The sequence below is a fragment of the Syngnathus leptorhynchus genome, chromosome 8 (genome assembly GCF_054491065.1).
Source record: "Syngnathus leptorhynchus isolate UIUO chromosome 8, UIUO_Slep, whole genome shotgun sequence".
In the NCBI taxonomy this organism is placed as follows: Eukaryota; Metazoa; Chordata; class Actinopteri; order Syngnathiformes; family Syngnathidae; genus Syngnathus; species Syngnathus leptorhynchus.
Window position 1 is genome coordinate 12,999,134 of NC_141202.1, and position 15,906 is coordinate 13,015,039.

At 46.0% G+C, this 15,906-nt stretch overlaps 1 protein-coding gene across 2 annotated transcripts; it reads right to left on the bottom strand.

Annotated features, from left to right (window-relative positions):
- Positions 1-271: 271 nt before the first annotated feature.
- Positions 272-14,308, bottom strand: znf574 (zinc finger protein 574). Of its 2 annotated transcripts, none has more exons than XM_085918534.1 (10): positions 14,072-14,308; positions 11,972-12,133; positions 9,427-10,537; positions 9,097-9,311; positions 8,844-9,023; positions 8,416-8,510; positions 7,695-7,789; positions 5,045-5,190; positions 4,683-4,970; positions 272-3,760 (listed from the first exon to the last, which is right to left on the bottom strand). In XM_085918534.1, exons 2-10 carry the CDS (start codon positions 12,125-12,127, stop codon positions 3,149-3,151), a joined length of 2,898 nt encoding a protein of 965 aa, XP_085774660.1. In that variant the 5' UTR covers positions 12,128-12,133; positions 14,072-14,308; the 3' UTR covers positions 272-3,148. The 2 variants fall into 2 exon arrangements, with proteins under 2 accessions (XP_085774660.1, XP_085774659.1); XM_085918533.1 differs by having other exon boundaries at positions 13,981-14,084.
- Positions 14,309-15,906: the final 1,598 nt, after the last annotated feature.

A 15,906-nucleotide genomic window follows, 5' to 3' on the forward strand; every position in this document is an offset into this window, starting at 1 on the left:
GTCCTTCATCTGCACGGGACATTGTGATGTCAGCTTGTTTACTGCTGAGAGAGCTGAACATCGCACGTTCTCTCCCGAGGGTCACTTTGGGTATTTTTAGGGTGCGTGATATCAAGAGAATATTACAAGGGGGATGCAAGGAGACGAGGAGGGGGGTGGGGTGGAGGGGGATGGGCAGCTCACTCATCGGAGTAAAAATTACTTTCCGTCGGCTCTATTTAAAGATAACAACCTTGGAGTAACACGGACCTTCTCATGGATGTTAAGAATTGAATTTTCAAACCGCTTTCCAAAGGTTGTTATTCTGCATCTTTAAATACAAGCTAGTCATATTTTGACATGCGGTTCAATTCAAAAACTTCTGTCAAACATTTCAGTTCCATGGCGTGTCAAGATTTCCATTGTCCAGTATACCGTGTTGGCCTGAATATAAGACGGTGTTTTTTGCATTGAAATAAGGCTGAAAAAGTGGGGGTCGTCTTACATTCGGGGTCTAGACATTATACCCATTCACAACGCTAGATGGCGCCAGATATCTTTAAAGCAAATGCTTAACTTAACTATCCAGGCCAAAGCGAACCCGTCATGAAGAAATCAAATGAAAATAGCGGTAGCATAAAAAAAGAAAAAATTAGCGGTATGAAAGAGAAGAAAATATGAAAAGAGATAACAGAAAATGTGAGGACATTGACACTGAGCACAGCGAGGCAGAGGATGTTTGTGAGTATTGTTCTGACATGACAGATCTCAGCTACTCAAGTTTAAAACTGTTTGCATTATTTTATTGCAATGTTTTTCCTTATTCTGATTTGTTTCAAGACTACAGTTAGACTTCACTTTGATGGTGAATGCAGTTATTGCAATTTTGTTGTTTTATCACTGTCGATTGGTTTATTTACATTTCAAAAACCAGAAGCCATTCATTTACAAATGTGATGGCACTCTAATTTACATATTTAAATGTTCAGATATTAAGATGTGATCGAGTTTTTGCATGATTTGAATGAGGCAAAATAACATGCTTTCTCTCTCCAATATATTGTTATAATCATTAGTTTCAGATGTACTGTAATTATTTCTGTATAAAAATTAAATTTGATGTCCAAAACGTCTTTTTTCAAACTTGAGTCTTGAAAAACAGGGGGGTCGTCTTATATTCGGGCCAATACAGTACTTCAAACAAACATTTCAATTCCATAATATTGTTGAAAATATTCAAAAATTCCAATCCCTTAAATGTTTGATGTTTTTAGTTTGTGCCATTTGTAACCAAATTTCAATGTTCATAAGTCAAAGGTGTCAGCAGGGCTTCAATGCATTCACTCACCATGTATACAACTGACAGTAAAAATGTATTTTTCACTTTTGCCACCCCTGTCAAACACAAAATTGGGCCTTGGTTCTCTCCATGTCGGCCGCATGTCGAGCATCAGAAGAAAGCAATACAAGGCAGACAAATTGCCGTTGCCGGACGCCTTCTGCACCTTGGGAGGCCCATCCGTTGCCACCATTCGCCCATTTTACTTCCCCTCCCTCACTATCATCAGCATTTCTGCTTTCCTTGACACCAAAACAAAACAAGACAGAGTGGTCCCGTTTGCGCCGACACGTGTTTGCATGTGTGTGTGTGCAAATACAAAGGTAGAGGACCTCCATAATAAAGTCTTGCTCACAAATAGGATCATGATTTTGGATTTTCAGTGCCAGCAACCACTGGATTAATTCCATGGAACGACGCACAGATAATTTTAATAATAGGATTTATTTGAGGTCAAAAAGTCACTATCAATGAATGCCGATCTATAGAGCAGACAATTGAGTTCACACGCACCTCGCCAAGCCGGTGACAGTTGAGGGGGGGGGCGCTCTGACTCGTACTTTTTACTCCCACGTTTGTTAGCCCAAAGAGGCGTGCGACAGCACGGGCTGCCGAAGGTGGATGATCTGCAGCTGCGGAGACGTTTTTATGAACGGCTCTTACTAGCTTGCATAATGTGATTTGAATTAACCCTTTGAGTTAACCCTTAAACAATCGCGGGGACATTGGATATGCCTTTCAGGTTTTGTTTTTCCATTTACCATTTTCCAAGTCATTTGGGCTGTTTTGAATGAAGCGCCAGGGGATATATATTTATAATTGTCATCTACTCAGGAAATGAGCACAACATGGAAACGCAACAGAAAAAAAAAAAAAAAACATCCCAATAGAAACTGTCATTTGTTAAGATTTACATTTGGACTGCCGGGTTTCGCATTGATCTTTTTTTTTTTTCTTTTCTACCAGATGGCACTACATTTCGCATTCAAAGCATGCAGTAAACTAACACAAGTAGGAAGATTTTTGTGAGATTTTCTTCAAGGGTGGCCCATGACAATTAGGTGTGTCGCCACTGATGTTGGATAATGGTCATGACAAACACCAGTCTTTCTTCTTACAATTCGACATTCTGTGTTATAAACTGAACACAAGGCAGTAATTTAGGCTGAAGAAGAGCTTAAAGTAACCTAAATGTTTTGACAGCAGTTGAGGGAAGTTTGGATTTGAGGAAAAAACGGATGGTGGACACTTAAAGGATCTTTCCAGGTTTGATTGTATTTTAAGGCAGGGTGGTTAAAGCTGCAAACTATTAAGATTGCGTGAAATTAAAGGAAGATCCTAAAATGCGCTCTAAGCTTTAAAGGTGACCTCCACGATGCACACGAACATTTAGTCAATGTTTCACTACTTGTTTGCACTTCAAAATTCACAATTTGTCCATTCCTTGAACTTTTCTGGTCTTTCCGAATTTCTGTCGCAATGTGCTGAGCGCACCAACTCTGCGGCCGCATCTCGTTTTGTTGATCAATTACAGTATTTGGCGGCGGCGTGCACTCCTCATAACAAAGAAGAGGCGTTAAACCCTAATTCGAAATGAGGCAGGGATCGTGGCTCACAACTACTGTTGTGCGTTTTGCCATTCGGCTCCTTGTTAGCAAGTTGTGCAAGAGGCACTGAAGCATTGAACAGAAGGGCTTGTATTCCAAAGTTAAGAGAAGGTAAAATCAATCGCACCTCTCACGCTTGTGAACTTAAGCGCTCAACTTGACTATCTAATTTTCTTTCCAAGGAATGTATATTTTGAGTGAAACTTCACCCGGGGCTCGACGCTTATATGGTCTCCTCCACGATGAACTCGATGGAGTGCTGCGGGGACTGCGAGCCGTCCATCATGGTGAGCTCACTGCCGTCCATTGTGATGGTGGGAATAGTGATGCCCTGCGCTCCCAGCATGGACGAGGGCAGGATGACCACCTGCGAGGTTCCGTCCATGCCACTCAACTCCTCGGCGGGGATCATGACCGCCTCGCCAACGCCCTCACTGGCCTGCAGCACGTAGATGGTCTGCATGCCGCCGCTGCCGTCGTCCACCTCCACCTGGGTGGCGTCGGCCAGGGAGGAGAGCACTTTGGCGCCCTCCAGCACCTTCTGGACCTGCGCCGCCTCGTTGGCGCTGGCCACCTCCTCGGCAGCCTGGGCAGCCTGGTCGCCGTGCTGCCGGATGTGCTTGTCCAGGTTGGAGCGGGAGCGGAAGGCGGCGGGGCAGTTGGGACACGGGTACGGCTTCTCGCCGCTGTGGGTGCGGGCGTGCTCGGTGAGGCGGGCCGCCACACTGAAGCTCTTGCCGCAGATCCAGCAGCAGAAAGGCCGCACGCCGCTGTGGATGCGCTCGTGGTCCTGCAGGTGGGGCAGCTGGCGGAAGCATTTGCCGCAGGTGGTGCACTAGCGGAGGAGAAGAAATCAGACAAGACCATTATTATGTGAACTGCTCCCGCTCCGGCTTCAGTGGACCTTTGGCCGGAGAAGTGTCCTCATATTTTACCGTGCCTTCAAGTGCCACTTGAGCAAAAGTTATAGATACGCGGCGGCGGGCTACCCGCACGGCTTATTGTGCCTCTTTATAGCAAAGACATTCGCCTAATACGAGTTAAACATGTTTTACGAGGTTTTTTCACAAGGTGGGAAGTGAATAACAGCAAACTTTATTAGAGCACAACATCATCTGCTGCTTGATCTGCATTCAGTGGATTTTTCATACTTTTATGAGCGACTATACAAAACCGCAGCATCAAGGTTTGTGGCTTCCCTATGTCTTCTTTTTTTAACTTTGTCGGCAAAATTCTACGAAAATGCATGTTTGCTCTCTGTCGCCTGGCTTCAATTAATATTCAGCCACAGAAGGACAGCCTGTGTTGCGTCTCCAATCAAACATCCATCTTTGAGCGCGGCCAGAGGGATGCTGCATGGTTGCCAACATTAAATCAATTCCCGCAGCGGCACGCAGGGCGACATGGTGGGGAGAGTTGATGTCACCGGCACGGCAAAGATGAAGGGTCGCCAGTGGGATGGGGGCGGCAAAAGAGGTGGGGGGGGGGGGGGGTGGCGGGGGATTCCCAGAATAGTAACAGGCAGCGAGGGGAGCTGACAGGTCCTAATTCAGCCCGGCCATTAATCACAAGTAAAGCGAGGGAGGAAACACCCGTAGGACACACATACACGCACAGGTTGCAAATGGCTCAGGTCCAGAAGTGGCAATATGGCCATTGCGGGGATCAGCTTGTGACCGTGAATGCTGGATTTCAATTTGTGACGTAGGTCATGAAAAAAGGCAGGTCTTGCCAACGATCCTGAATGACTTTCTTACCTCGAAGGGCCTCTCATTGGTGTGAGTCCTCATGTGAACCTGGAAGGTGGAGTTGTAGGCGAAGCCCTTGAAGCAGATCTCGCACTCGAAGCGGACCCGGCTCTTGGACTTGCTAATTTTGCCCTGGCAGTGGGCCAGCACATGCTCCTCCAGGGCCTTGTTGGAGATGAAACGGCGGCGGCAGGGGCGCACCGGGCACTTGAGCGGCGTCTGGCCGGTGTGGGATAGCCGGTGGAGGTCCAGGCCCTCCTGGGTCATGCAGCGGTGGCCGCACAGGTCGCACTCAATCTGCGGGGGTGCGTTTCAGACTTTCAGGTTCTGATCCTTTGTTGACATGGTGTGGACAACTCCGTAAGGCTTACCTGTCCTGTGGAGCGCCCTCGTCCTTGTCCTCGCCCGCGTCCAGTGTTCCTCTCCTCCTCGCTTGTGCATCGCTGCAGGTGGATCTCAAGCACAGACTCGTTGATGAACTGGGAGGAGCAGTGGGGACAGACGACGGGTTCCTTGTCTGAAAAGGAAGAAAAGGTGGGGTTGTGAATCCAAGTGGAGATGTACACATTAAACTTCAAATCAAGTCTATTTAGGTAGGCCTTCATATGGCCAAAGTTGACAACTCATTCTCTGATCTTGACCCTCAAAGTTTGCATGTTTTCCCCGTGCTCTTAGTGTTTTCCAAAAACATGCACTTTAGGCTGGTGAAGTCCTCTTAAGGTGTGAATGGTTATTTTCTAAATGTACGCTGAGATTGGCAGGCAATCAGTCCAGGGTGTACCTGGCTTCTCGGCCAAAGGCAGGGACTCTAATGAGGACAAGCGCTAAAGAGAAGGAAAAAATTAATAAAAAATAAAAAAATCAATACACAGGCGGTGGCACGCGCAAGTGCTGTTCGTTAGTGTGCGTTGTAAAACACGTTGAGTGAAGTCCCGCTTCAATTCACCGAGAGAGATATTTGACTCCATCTTAACGCCGCAGTGATCATCTGGTGTTTGAGTTTCAGGAAACGTTAAGAGCATTAATAGGTGGCAACAGTATCATTGGATTCTCCGGGGAGAAAAGGTCACATTGGCTCATCGACACTTTGCCACTTCATTCACTCCTAAATTAACACCGTTTTCCCACGCTCAGCCAAAAAACAAAACCAGCCAGAAATATAATCACATATTTCCCAACTGAACATTAAAAGTATTTTTCATTTTTTACAGCAGGAGAATAAAAAATACACGAGTTCCCACTTCAGACGTAGTCTCATTCTTAGAGCGACTGCGTCGCCAGGATTGATGTGCAAGTCGGAACGAGGTTGCCGTCTTCCGCTAACTCAAAAGAAATGTCATAATTACAGTACAGGACGTCATAATACTTTCATTTTCCACTCAAATGGCATAAGTCAAGATAGGCTCAACGTTATTCTTTCCTCTCTATTAAGTGCTAAAGTTCTATGTTGAAAATTCCTGGTTTACTCCCTGCGCCAAAAAGAACTTAAAAACAGGGAGGCCGTAAATGAGCGCACATCTCTGTGATTGGACTGCTAACACATTTGCAGTGCCAATGCTGCAAGTTTTGCGTAACTAACTATTGCAAGTGATGCTCAGTCTCTAGTGATCAGCTCATCAATGAATTGGGAGCGGATGTCGTGGGTGAAAACATGTCTGGGGAAGGAGGAGGAAAAAAAAGAAGCCAACCGATGGATTATGAGCACGTCAAGGGGTCGTCACCCCAACGACTGGCAATCTGCTAACCATCAGCACCTTTCTACTCCAGGAGGGACGACCGTCCCGCCCCAGCCCCTCCTTTCATTTGGGAAGCAACTACCGTATTTTCCGGACTATAAGGCGCACCTAAAAACCTAAAATTTTCTCAAAAGCCGACCGTGCGCCTTATAGTCCGGTGCGCCTTATATATGGATCAATTTATGAATTTGTTGATCCATACTGGTTGTACACAGTGCTCTGCCAAAATTTTCAGTACGTTTTAGTACAACTAGTAAATTACAAGGTCGCATCACTTACCAGCATTACGGCAACCGTGGTCAGGGGGCGTCACTGAATAGCTGTTGTACCCGTCAGGCTATTTCATGTCAAAATAGGCTGCTCGGTTAATGTTTCGAGTAAATTTACGGATCGATATGGAAGGGAAACATAGGTAAGCAGTACCAAGGTGTTAGATCGAACTTTAGTCAGTTCTGATCATTTTATAGGATAGTTTGAGAAACGCGATTGTTTACAGAGGGCTCATTGGTTATTGGCTAGTGGATGCATATCGCAACCCTAGTCAACCGCAGTTTGTTGCAGTATAGCTTCTATTTTATGTGCCTTATAATCCGGTGCGCCTTATATATGGACAAAGTTTTAAAATGGGCCGTTCATTGAAGGTGCGCCTTATAATCCGGTGCGCCTTTTGGTCCGGAAAATACGGTAATTAAACTTTTATTAAGGACAATCTCGCCTGATGGGTCCAGGCTGATCGGCGGATCGATGTCAATCATCTCTCGCTGAGGAACGCCGTACCTCTGACCTCTGCCTCGTGCGGACACATCAAGCTTAACTAATGAGCCCCCCCTCCCCACCCCACCCTCCTGATTAAGATGAAGTGTGGGCAAGTTGACCCAATTCATATACCTGCATCTTTCCCATTCCGTTCCACTTGAGACAGAGATCAATGCAAAGTCGCTGACCTAATGCATGGGCGCAACAACGGCGACGTATGTTTAGTGATAAACAAGATTGACCAGGTGAGCGGGCAGGCATTTATTGCCTTGTCAATAGTAATTCACTGGGAGTTGCACTAATAAGAACATCATAATTGATTCGTTTCCATTACGGCGTAGCGGATTTTTCATTACGCGCCGATCCCTGCTCTTCCGGTCCCAAACAGAAACACAAAAGGACTGACGGAGAAGGTAACGCAAAAAAGAGGAGCGCAAAGGAGCTTTCATGGGCAACGTAAAGAGTTTCCTGCTAGAGTGCTTTCTTCCCGCTGACAATACAAATTGGGTAGTTCAATGGGGGCTCTAACCTTGATGGGTGAGGGAGTGCAGGTCGAGGTCCTTCCTTCGACTGAATGCCTCTCCGCAATCCGGGCAGGGGAATGGGTTGCTGGTGTGGAGAAGTCTGACGATTTAAAAAAACAAAAAAAAAACGTGAATAAATAGCCAAGAGTGTCTGAACTAGAAGAACAGGAGTAAACTAAACCCTACTTGACGTGCAGATTTTTGCTGCTCGTGACAGGGCTGTCGCCATATCCAACTTAAGGACACAAACTGTCAATAGTGTACAAATGCAACCGTTCTACTCGAAGTCAATGAGGACTGCGACATTGTTCTGAAAACGAAGAAGCTAGGGAGGCGACTTCATCAGCCATTTCACCTCATACTCACAAGAAGAAAACAGACAGACACAGTGTCCACATTTCCTCCCTCCTGTCCTGTCCTGTCCTGTCCTGTCCTGCCCTGTCCTGCCCTGTCCGCTTAAATTGCTTGGGCTGTCTGTCAATCATACGTAGCTGAAACTCAAGGACGTCGAAGATATTCGGGCACGGCGTGTTCAGAAAGCTTAAAGGTCCGACAAAGCTGCTACACGGGCAGCCGAGAGAAGGGCGTTAATCTAAATGTCATCCTGTGATAATCGGACACACATTTAACTGGATTGCCAAGGCTGAATATTGTCACTGAAGAGAAAATAGTGCCGCGAGACACAAAAAAATACATCAAACAATATAGAGAAAGGAAACGTGTTACTTGTGATGGTTGAGCTGTTCCTCTGTGTTAAAGTGTGAAGGACAGAGGGGGCACGAGAAGAGACCGTCTCCAACGTCGCCATCTGCAGCATACATCTGTAGCCAAGGACACAGTGAAGGACAGAGGAGGAGGGGAAAAAAAAAAGATTAGTAAGCAAGGTCTTGAAAAGCCTTGTGCAGTACGCTTCATTCAGCCTTTAACGCAGTGAAATGCAAAAGACTAGCACCTACAGAATCCTTCAGATGAAAGAAAAATAATGCACTAGAGGGCTCACCAAAGAGCAAGAGTAAACAAAGCCAAATAAACAAACCTGAAGCGATATTAAACAAGAGTTTGTTTCAACAGGCAAATGTTTATGTTATGGTGGGAAGGTAAAGGACCAACGGTAGAGCGTGCCTCTTGTTGAAGAGGCAGAAAAGGGGACCGACCGGTTTGCGTCCGCGCTTGCGACGAGGCTGGTCCGAGGTGTGAATGAGCTGGTGCCTCTTGAGAGTGGCGGCCTGCGTGAAATCTTTGCCGCACACGTCGCAGCAGAAGGGCCTGTTGCCGCTGTGACTCATGGTGTGGCGCAGCAGGCTCTGCGAGTTGGTGAAGGACTTGGAACATACCTGCAGGACAACGGCAAGGCATGACGTGGCTGACTTGTGTTGCTGCAGTGCGCTTTAAGATTCTGACGGCCACCTTGCAATTGAAGAGCTTCTCTCCAGTGTGGCTGTAGACGTGCGTGCGCAAGAAGACGCGCCTGGTGAAGGTTTTGCCGCAGTAGGGGCACACGTGGGGCAGGGCGGTGCGGGACCAGTCCTGCAGCAGCTTGGCGGGTGGCGGGAGGTTCGCCGTGTCCACTGGAACTGCTGCCCCGCTCTCCACTTCCTCTTTACCGCTAGAATCCTTGTTTCCTAAAAAGACAAATAATCGCTTTTGACATGGACAGGCTACAGGAGCAGATTTGAACATCTATCCTCAGCAAAGGCCTGATCGTTGCATTGTCAGCTTTTGCGTTGTCCACTTTACCTTTGCCAACGATCCGGAAAACCTGCCTGCTCCTCTTTGGGGCTGGTGCATCTGACTCAGTGAGCGAGCGCTTTGAGGTCTGCGCCTCCTCTGTAGGCGACGCAATCTCGTCGCCGGTCTCCACTTCATCTATCGGGCCGCACTCCAGAACGCGATGCTGCCTGCGATGATACAGGTACTGGGTGGTGTTCATGAATGTCTCCTTGCAGTAGGAGCAGGAATGGATGGGCGTGTCCAGGTCATGCATGGCCCGACGATGCGTGGCCAGCACGGCGGCGCTGTTGAAGCTGCCGCCGCATTGGAGACACAGGAAGAGCTCGACAGGCTGCGCCGAAGAGGTGGAGGGCGCGCCGTCCGGCTCCTGCCCCTCTGCCGTGCTGCTGTGCGGGTACATTTTCTCTGATTGGCTGCTCGCCACCGTGGTGCTTCCTTCGCCTTTCTGCCGGTGTTGCTTGCGGTGGTAGAGGAAGAGGGTGGTGTTGAGAAAGCTCTCGCCGCACACGGTACAGTGGTGCAAGGCCTCCTCGAAGCCATGCGTCTTGCGGTGGGCCACCAGTTCGGAGACCAGGCCAAAACAGGAGCCGCAGTCCACGCACAGCAGCACCGGATCAGGCTTTGGCTTCTTTAATGCGCCTCTCTTCCTGGGAGACGACTCTTCCAGCGCAGATGACACCGTGACCACCTCAGGAGCCGCCGGGTCAGAACCGTCGCACGACGAAGCTTCGACATCTCGTGGTTGTTCCTTTTCTGCTCCCAAAGCGTCCGCTCGGTCGGACTCATGCTCACTCGCGTCACGCTCGGCAACGGGCTGAGGTTCCTCGGCGGGGAAACCGGACTGCGGCTCGTTGTCAGACTCGCCCACGACGACGGCCCTCATACAGACACCTTCTTTGCGATGACTCTGCCATTGGTCCAGGCTCTTAAAGAGCTCCTCGCAGTCTCCGCACTGGTAGAGGATTCGGGGCTGATCCAACAGTTGATCTTCGCTGAGCTCGGCCTCTTGGGCCTCCATGTCAGCCTCCTGCACCACATTATCGGCAGACTGTGCCGACAGAGGCTCCAGCTCCACTTGGATTTGCGGGCCGACTGTCTCCTCCTGTGTTAGGGCCGACTGCGAGAAAACAATGGATGAGGGAGAAAGTCCAGAATAAATGTTTCTTTGGTTGGAGAATAAAAATAAAAGAAAATTTTCTTGCCAGCGTTAGATGACTAAATGTAACAAATTCGTAAAAAATTAAAAATACATATACGTTCATTAGTATCATAAAGCACAGAGGTAGTTCTGCACTTGTCAAGGCGCTACTCTTACGGCTCCCTCACTCAGATTGACCGTAAATGTTTGCGTGCACTGAACGTCACTGTAAACACTCTCTTCCTCCAATAAAAACATTAATAGCTGTTGTTATGTGGCTATATTCCTTAATAAACATGCAAATAATAGCCAATGGAGTGGGACGGCATGCGTTATATCAAACCTCCTGAAGCTTAATGGCTCCCATCTCGCTGGGTGAATGCAAATTGAAAATTATTTGGAAAATTATCAACAGTAATTCAACAGTCACACAAAACACAAAGACAACAATGGAGGACAAAGGCGCATGATCCAGAGCTGGCGAGACGGCCTGGGTAGATAGCGAGCATCATGAGCATCAGTCTGCCGAGTGACCTCATTAACAGCCATGTTCCGAAGCCCCGCCACATCGATTGCCATCTCGCAGATATAGAACCTTTTTCCAGACATGTGACTGAGCTCCACTTGCAGGGTCAGTCAGAAAAACATAAGACTAGAGAACTTTTTCTCAAGGATCGGTTTTGTCTGTATGACTATTGTTTCAGGCCAAAAGGTTAGGATTTCTATTTTTGTATTCTACCATCTTAATAGAGGTTTAAAGCAGCGAGACGTTGCAGTGTACGTGAGGATAAGCGGTTCAGATAATGTGGGTGGATAAAAGTAGTGAACCCTGTTTATGGATATTGCGAGACGACTTCAAAGTTTCATTGAAACGTATTAAAATGCAGTCTTTCTACGTGCATGTTTTACTGCTATGCATGAACAAATTCTCAAGTCTTCAAGGGAATCTATCCTCTGTTAGCTAATGAAAACCGTGGCTGTGTTTATTTTTGTGCCTGTGACGCTGTGGAATCTTGTAGTAATTTATTGTAGTTACAATTTATTACTTGTGAGAAAAAAAATATGATGAAACAAATCATGTTGGAGGCTAATCTATGACAATTACTTGCTGGAGGTCCATAATTGACTTTTCTGCACAACTCCACGTTTGCAATATTGACAGCGATACAATCTGTGCTCTCAGTGAGAAAAGTGTTCAGCCCTCAGTCCCGCTGAGATAATCAATTCTGAGAACAGAAAAATCCCGCCGAGCAGCCTACAAATTGTGGCAAACAAGCTCCGCGTTTGGTGCTCAGCTGCAGGCCAATGCTACCATTTAGGGATTTTCATTATTAATCAGTGGAGCCACCGAGCACCTTACGTCAATGCTACGAATGCTTTTTGGGGGAATTTAAACCAGCGAGCTTTTATTACCTGCGTTTGGAGCACTGGAACAATCATAGGTGTGACGCGGGACGAATCGGCCTGGTCCTCCTCGGCCGTGCAAGTCATCTGGTGCTTCAGCACCTCTTCCAGGGTGTTGAACTCCTTGTAGCAGGGGAAGCACATGTACACCGACTGAGTCTCCATGTCCCCCTGCAGTAGCCGAGAAAATATCAGAAATTAAAGATTTGTGTGCTGCAACTAAAAAGATTAGCTTTCAATATAAAAGTAATTGTATGTGTGTGTTGTGTATGTGCTTCTGGTGCAAACATTGCCCTCTCCTGATGGAAGACAAGAGTGCCAGTTGTGATGTCACTGTATGAAGCATTCACAGTCACACACCTTGTCTCCCCGCCCTAATTTGTAGGCACATTTATGTTCTTGAAGAGCCACCTTTCTGTGCTTCTGACATCCAACAATATGCAACGATGGTTCTCCCCGATTTGGCATTGCAGGATTCTACGAGTGCTTAGTGACGGTGGTAATAACATCACGCTGCTTAACCTGCGAAGTCTGTAAGCGCCTCACTTAAGTAATGCGGTTGATCTCAAATGACGTCACGTTTGGTCAGTCAGACAAACATAGTGTCCGACTGATGGTGCAACTATAGTTCCACGAAACACACAGATGTGTATTTAGTGACATTATTTACTATAAACCTCTGCCATTTACAAGCTTCTACCCAGCGAAAGCATTTCTAGCGGCTCGTCCACAGCTTTGGAAAAGAATTGAAGAAAACTTCCCTCATATGATCCCGGTCAGCATATCGCGAGTCGCTCCGGCAGACTCCAAAGCAGCAGTGTTTGGTTGTAACCATGATAGGTCCTTTAATGTTATTTCTATTAAAAATCAGCGAGTTGGTCCTTTGCGCTTGAGGTGTTCACTTACCTGCGCGACTCTTGTGTTTGTCCGACCACAGCACATGCGCAGTTCAAAATTTTTTAACTTTGGGGTAATTGTGTCAAGCCGAAATTGTTAAAAACCTGCTGTAAGCTAGGAAAGTCAGTCCGTTAAGTTTAAGGGGCACATTTGCAATAATAGAAGGGGTCTGGGGGCTCATTTCAAACCACTATTTTAAATTATGAACAACAGATTGAGTATTTGTGCTTAGAAACACTAATCTAATTGATTACATTGCAGTTTGATTTGATTTTTTAATGACTACTGAGGAAATCTGTTCACATTTCAGCCCTTTGGACAATTTAGTCTTCAATGAACAGAACATGTTTTTGAAATGTTGGGGTCAATTGAACAAGCCTTGCTTGGTAGTGTTTTTGTTACATGTACATTGTGTTGTTGTGTAACTTGCACGTCATTTTGACCAGATCATCAACTTTCGCTCAGTGGGTTGTTTTCTAGTTGAATCTTAAGACAGTGCGGGAATTACAAACACAGAACCGACAAAGTCTGAAGATGAAAGCCAAACGGCCTAACTTTCTGTGTGCGTGGGCCTTTAAGTAGCGTCTACACCATTTCAAAGGCGCGACGGTTCTCTTTTGGCCTTACTAAACCACAGCGACATACGTTATTAAAAAAAACCCTAATGAAACGCACACTATTGAAAGCGAACACAGAAAAGGTGGATCGGGGCTTCGTTTTGCTCGTACATAATAAAAAAAATACGTTCGACGGCGGCGAGCAGCTCGGCGGTTAATTCAGCAGTCGGCGTCATGGACAAGAACCGTTGAGCTAAATGGCCGCCCGGCTATTAGCAAAAGCTAACGGCGTGGCCGCGAGATAGCTCCAAAAGCTAACGAAGGGCCTCGTCTTCGACACATTTCGGCATTCCAAACCTAACGTAAGTATCCCCCTAAAATACTTAGATGACTTCTGCTTCCTCGTCAAGGTTCTACCATGAAGGCGGTGGAGAAGAAGAACACGGAGGAGAAGAAGAAGGAGGCGAAGGAGCAGAAGAAGAGAATACTTAAGACTGAGGGCGGGATAACCTTCTTCGGTGGTGTAATGGCGGCGATAGTCTAAAAGTCTCGCCGTCCCCTTACCGGTGAAATGTTGTCCATATGATAACATACGGAGTAGGAAACGATGCCCCAAAAGTATGAAAAAGAAGCGATCGAACGTCGAGTAACTCACCGCGGCTTTGCCGTTACGTTTTGACGTCGACGCTTGAAGGGGAACTCGGACAACAAGTTGAGTCGGGGCTTGGTAAGAAGAAGCGCGGCGTTGATTTGTCCAGGCGGTCCCGTAATCCGCCAATGGCGTTCGCTGACACTGACATTTGATGGACGAAAACGCGCTAAAACACGCCGGAAACGTAACCCGTCCGATGCAAATGAGTCTGTCCACTGCGGAAGAGGATTAGGGCCAGTGAAGAAAAAAAATAAATAAAAAAAAGGGAGGGGGGACAGGATTCTGACTTGTTCTCTCACAAAATTCTGACTTTAAAGTGAGAATTTCCACTCTTCAGGATTCTGACTTTACAGGATTCAGATTTTTTTTTAACAGGATTCAGACTTTTTTTCTCAAAATTCTGACTTTAAAGTGAGAATTTCCACTCTTCAGGATTCTGACTTTACAGGATTCAGATTTTTTTTTAACAGGATTCAGACTTTTTTTCTCAAAATTCTGACTTTAAAGTGAGAATTCCCACTTTAAAGTCAGAATTCTGAGCCCTAATCCTTTTTTACGTAAAAAACACTATGTACTCAAGTGCTTTACTACATTACCATTAATCCTTAGTACTCCTTCAACTCCTGAAATGCATAATCCACAATTTAGATGTCATGAACCCTGTATTTCAATATTTAGGTACTCATTTCAGATCTCTATATCAATATATTATTCATTCTATATTTGTTTTGCATAGCTGCCAACCTATAGTATTTCACTTCCTGAACAATTTGAAGTTTCACGATTTTAAAATTCTGCCAGGAATATTACAGTAGGACTGGACACTTACGTAAAGGCTATGAATATATACTAACATCACTAAATCCAAGGCATTGCAATCACACAAATTAATTAAACGGTTCAGAAAAAGAAATTGATCACAAAATTACTTGATTTTATTACCAGACTTTTTTTGTGGGCCTACACTTGTTAGACATGACTAAAAACTTGCTCGATAAAACTTGCTTCTAGAGCTGAATGGGAGGGGGAATACTTTTATTTGATCACTATAGAGATTGCTTCACCCGACGACCTGAAATACTTTTGTACACGAACCTATTTTTTTTTTATTTGGTATTCGTTGAGTGAGTCATCCTGGGTGAAATTGAAAGGGGGTGTCTGAACTTTAAATTTTAAGTTGCCCTCATTCTTCGACAAGAAAAATAAACGCTGCTGAATACAAAGTAGACCTTTGTTTTGTTTTTTTTATGTATATTTCAGAGTCCTATAATGGGGCAGTAAATCAGTCGCACGTTTACAATATTTCTGACCTTCACTTGTGTGTAACGTTTCTATGGGGAGTTTTTAAACAACAAAGCTCAGCACCCATTGACACATCCAGAGTGCATGGATATTTCAGCACTACCTATTTCGCTCTCACACACAGTCAAGGGGATAATTTGAAATTCCGACAAGACTCCTCTATAAAAGCGCAGTAGGTTTTTATATAGTCTGCTTGTGTGCATGAACCTTTTGAGTATTAATGTGCTCGTTGGCGCACTCTCTGCTGACGCTTGTTTTTTTCTGAACGCACATGCAAAATTAAATGTTTGTCCTTATGCGGCCCGACCCATTCATGTATTAGCCTCTCAGGCAAAACTGTGCAACCTAATGAGCTCAAATACCTCAGTCAAGAAGTTGCTCGGGAGCCTTGTTGGTTCGGAATTCACACATGCCGTTACCGACAGTGTAGAGAAAGAGGGGCAAAACATATGAAGCTCCTGGAGCTTCATCACAATAATGTTTTTTCGTCAAGAAAGAGAGTGGCTGTGGCCCATCTGGCTGCAAGCCATCTCTTC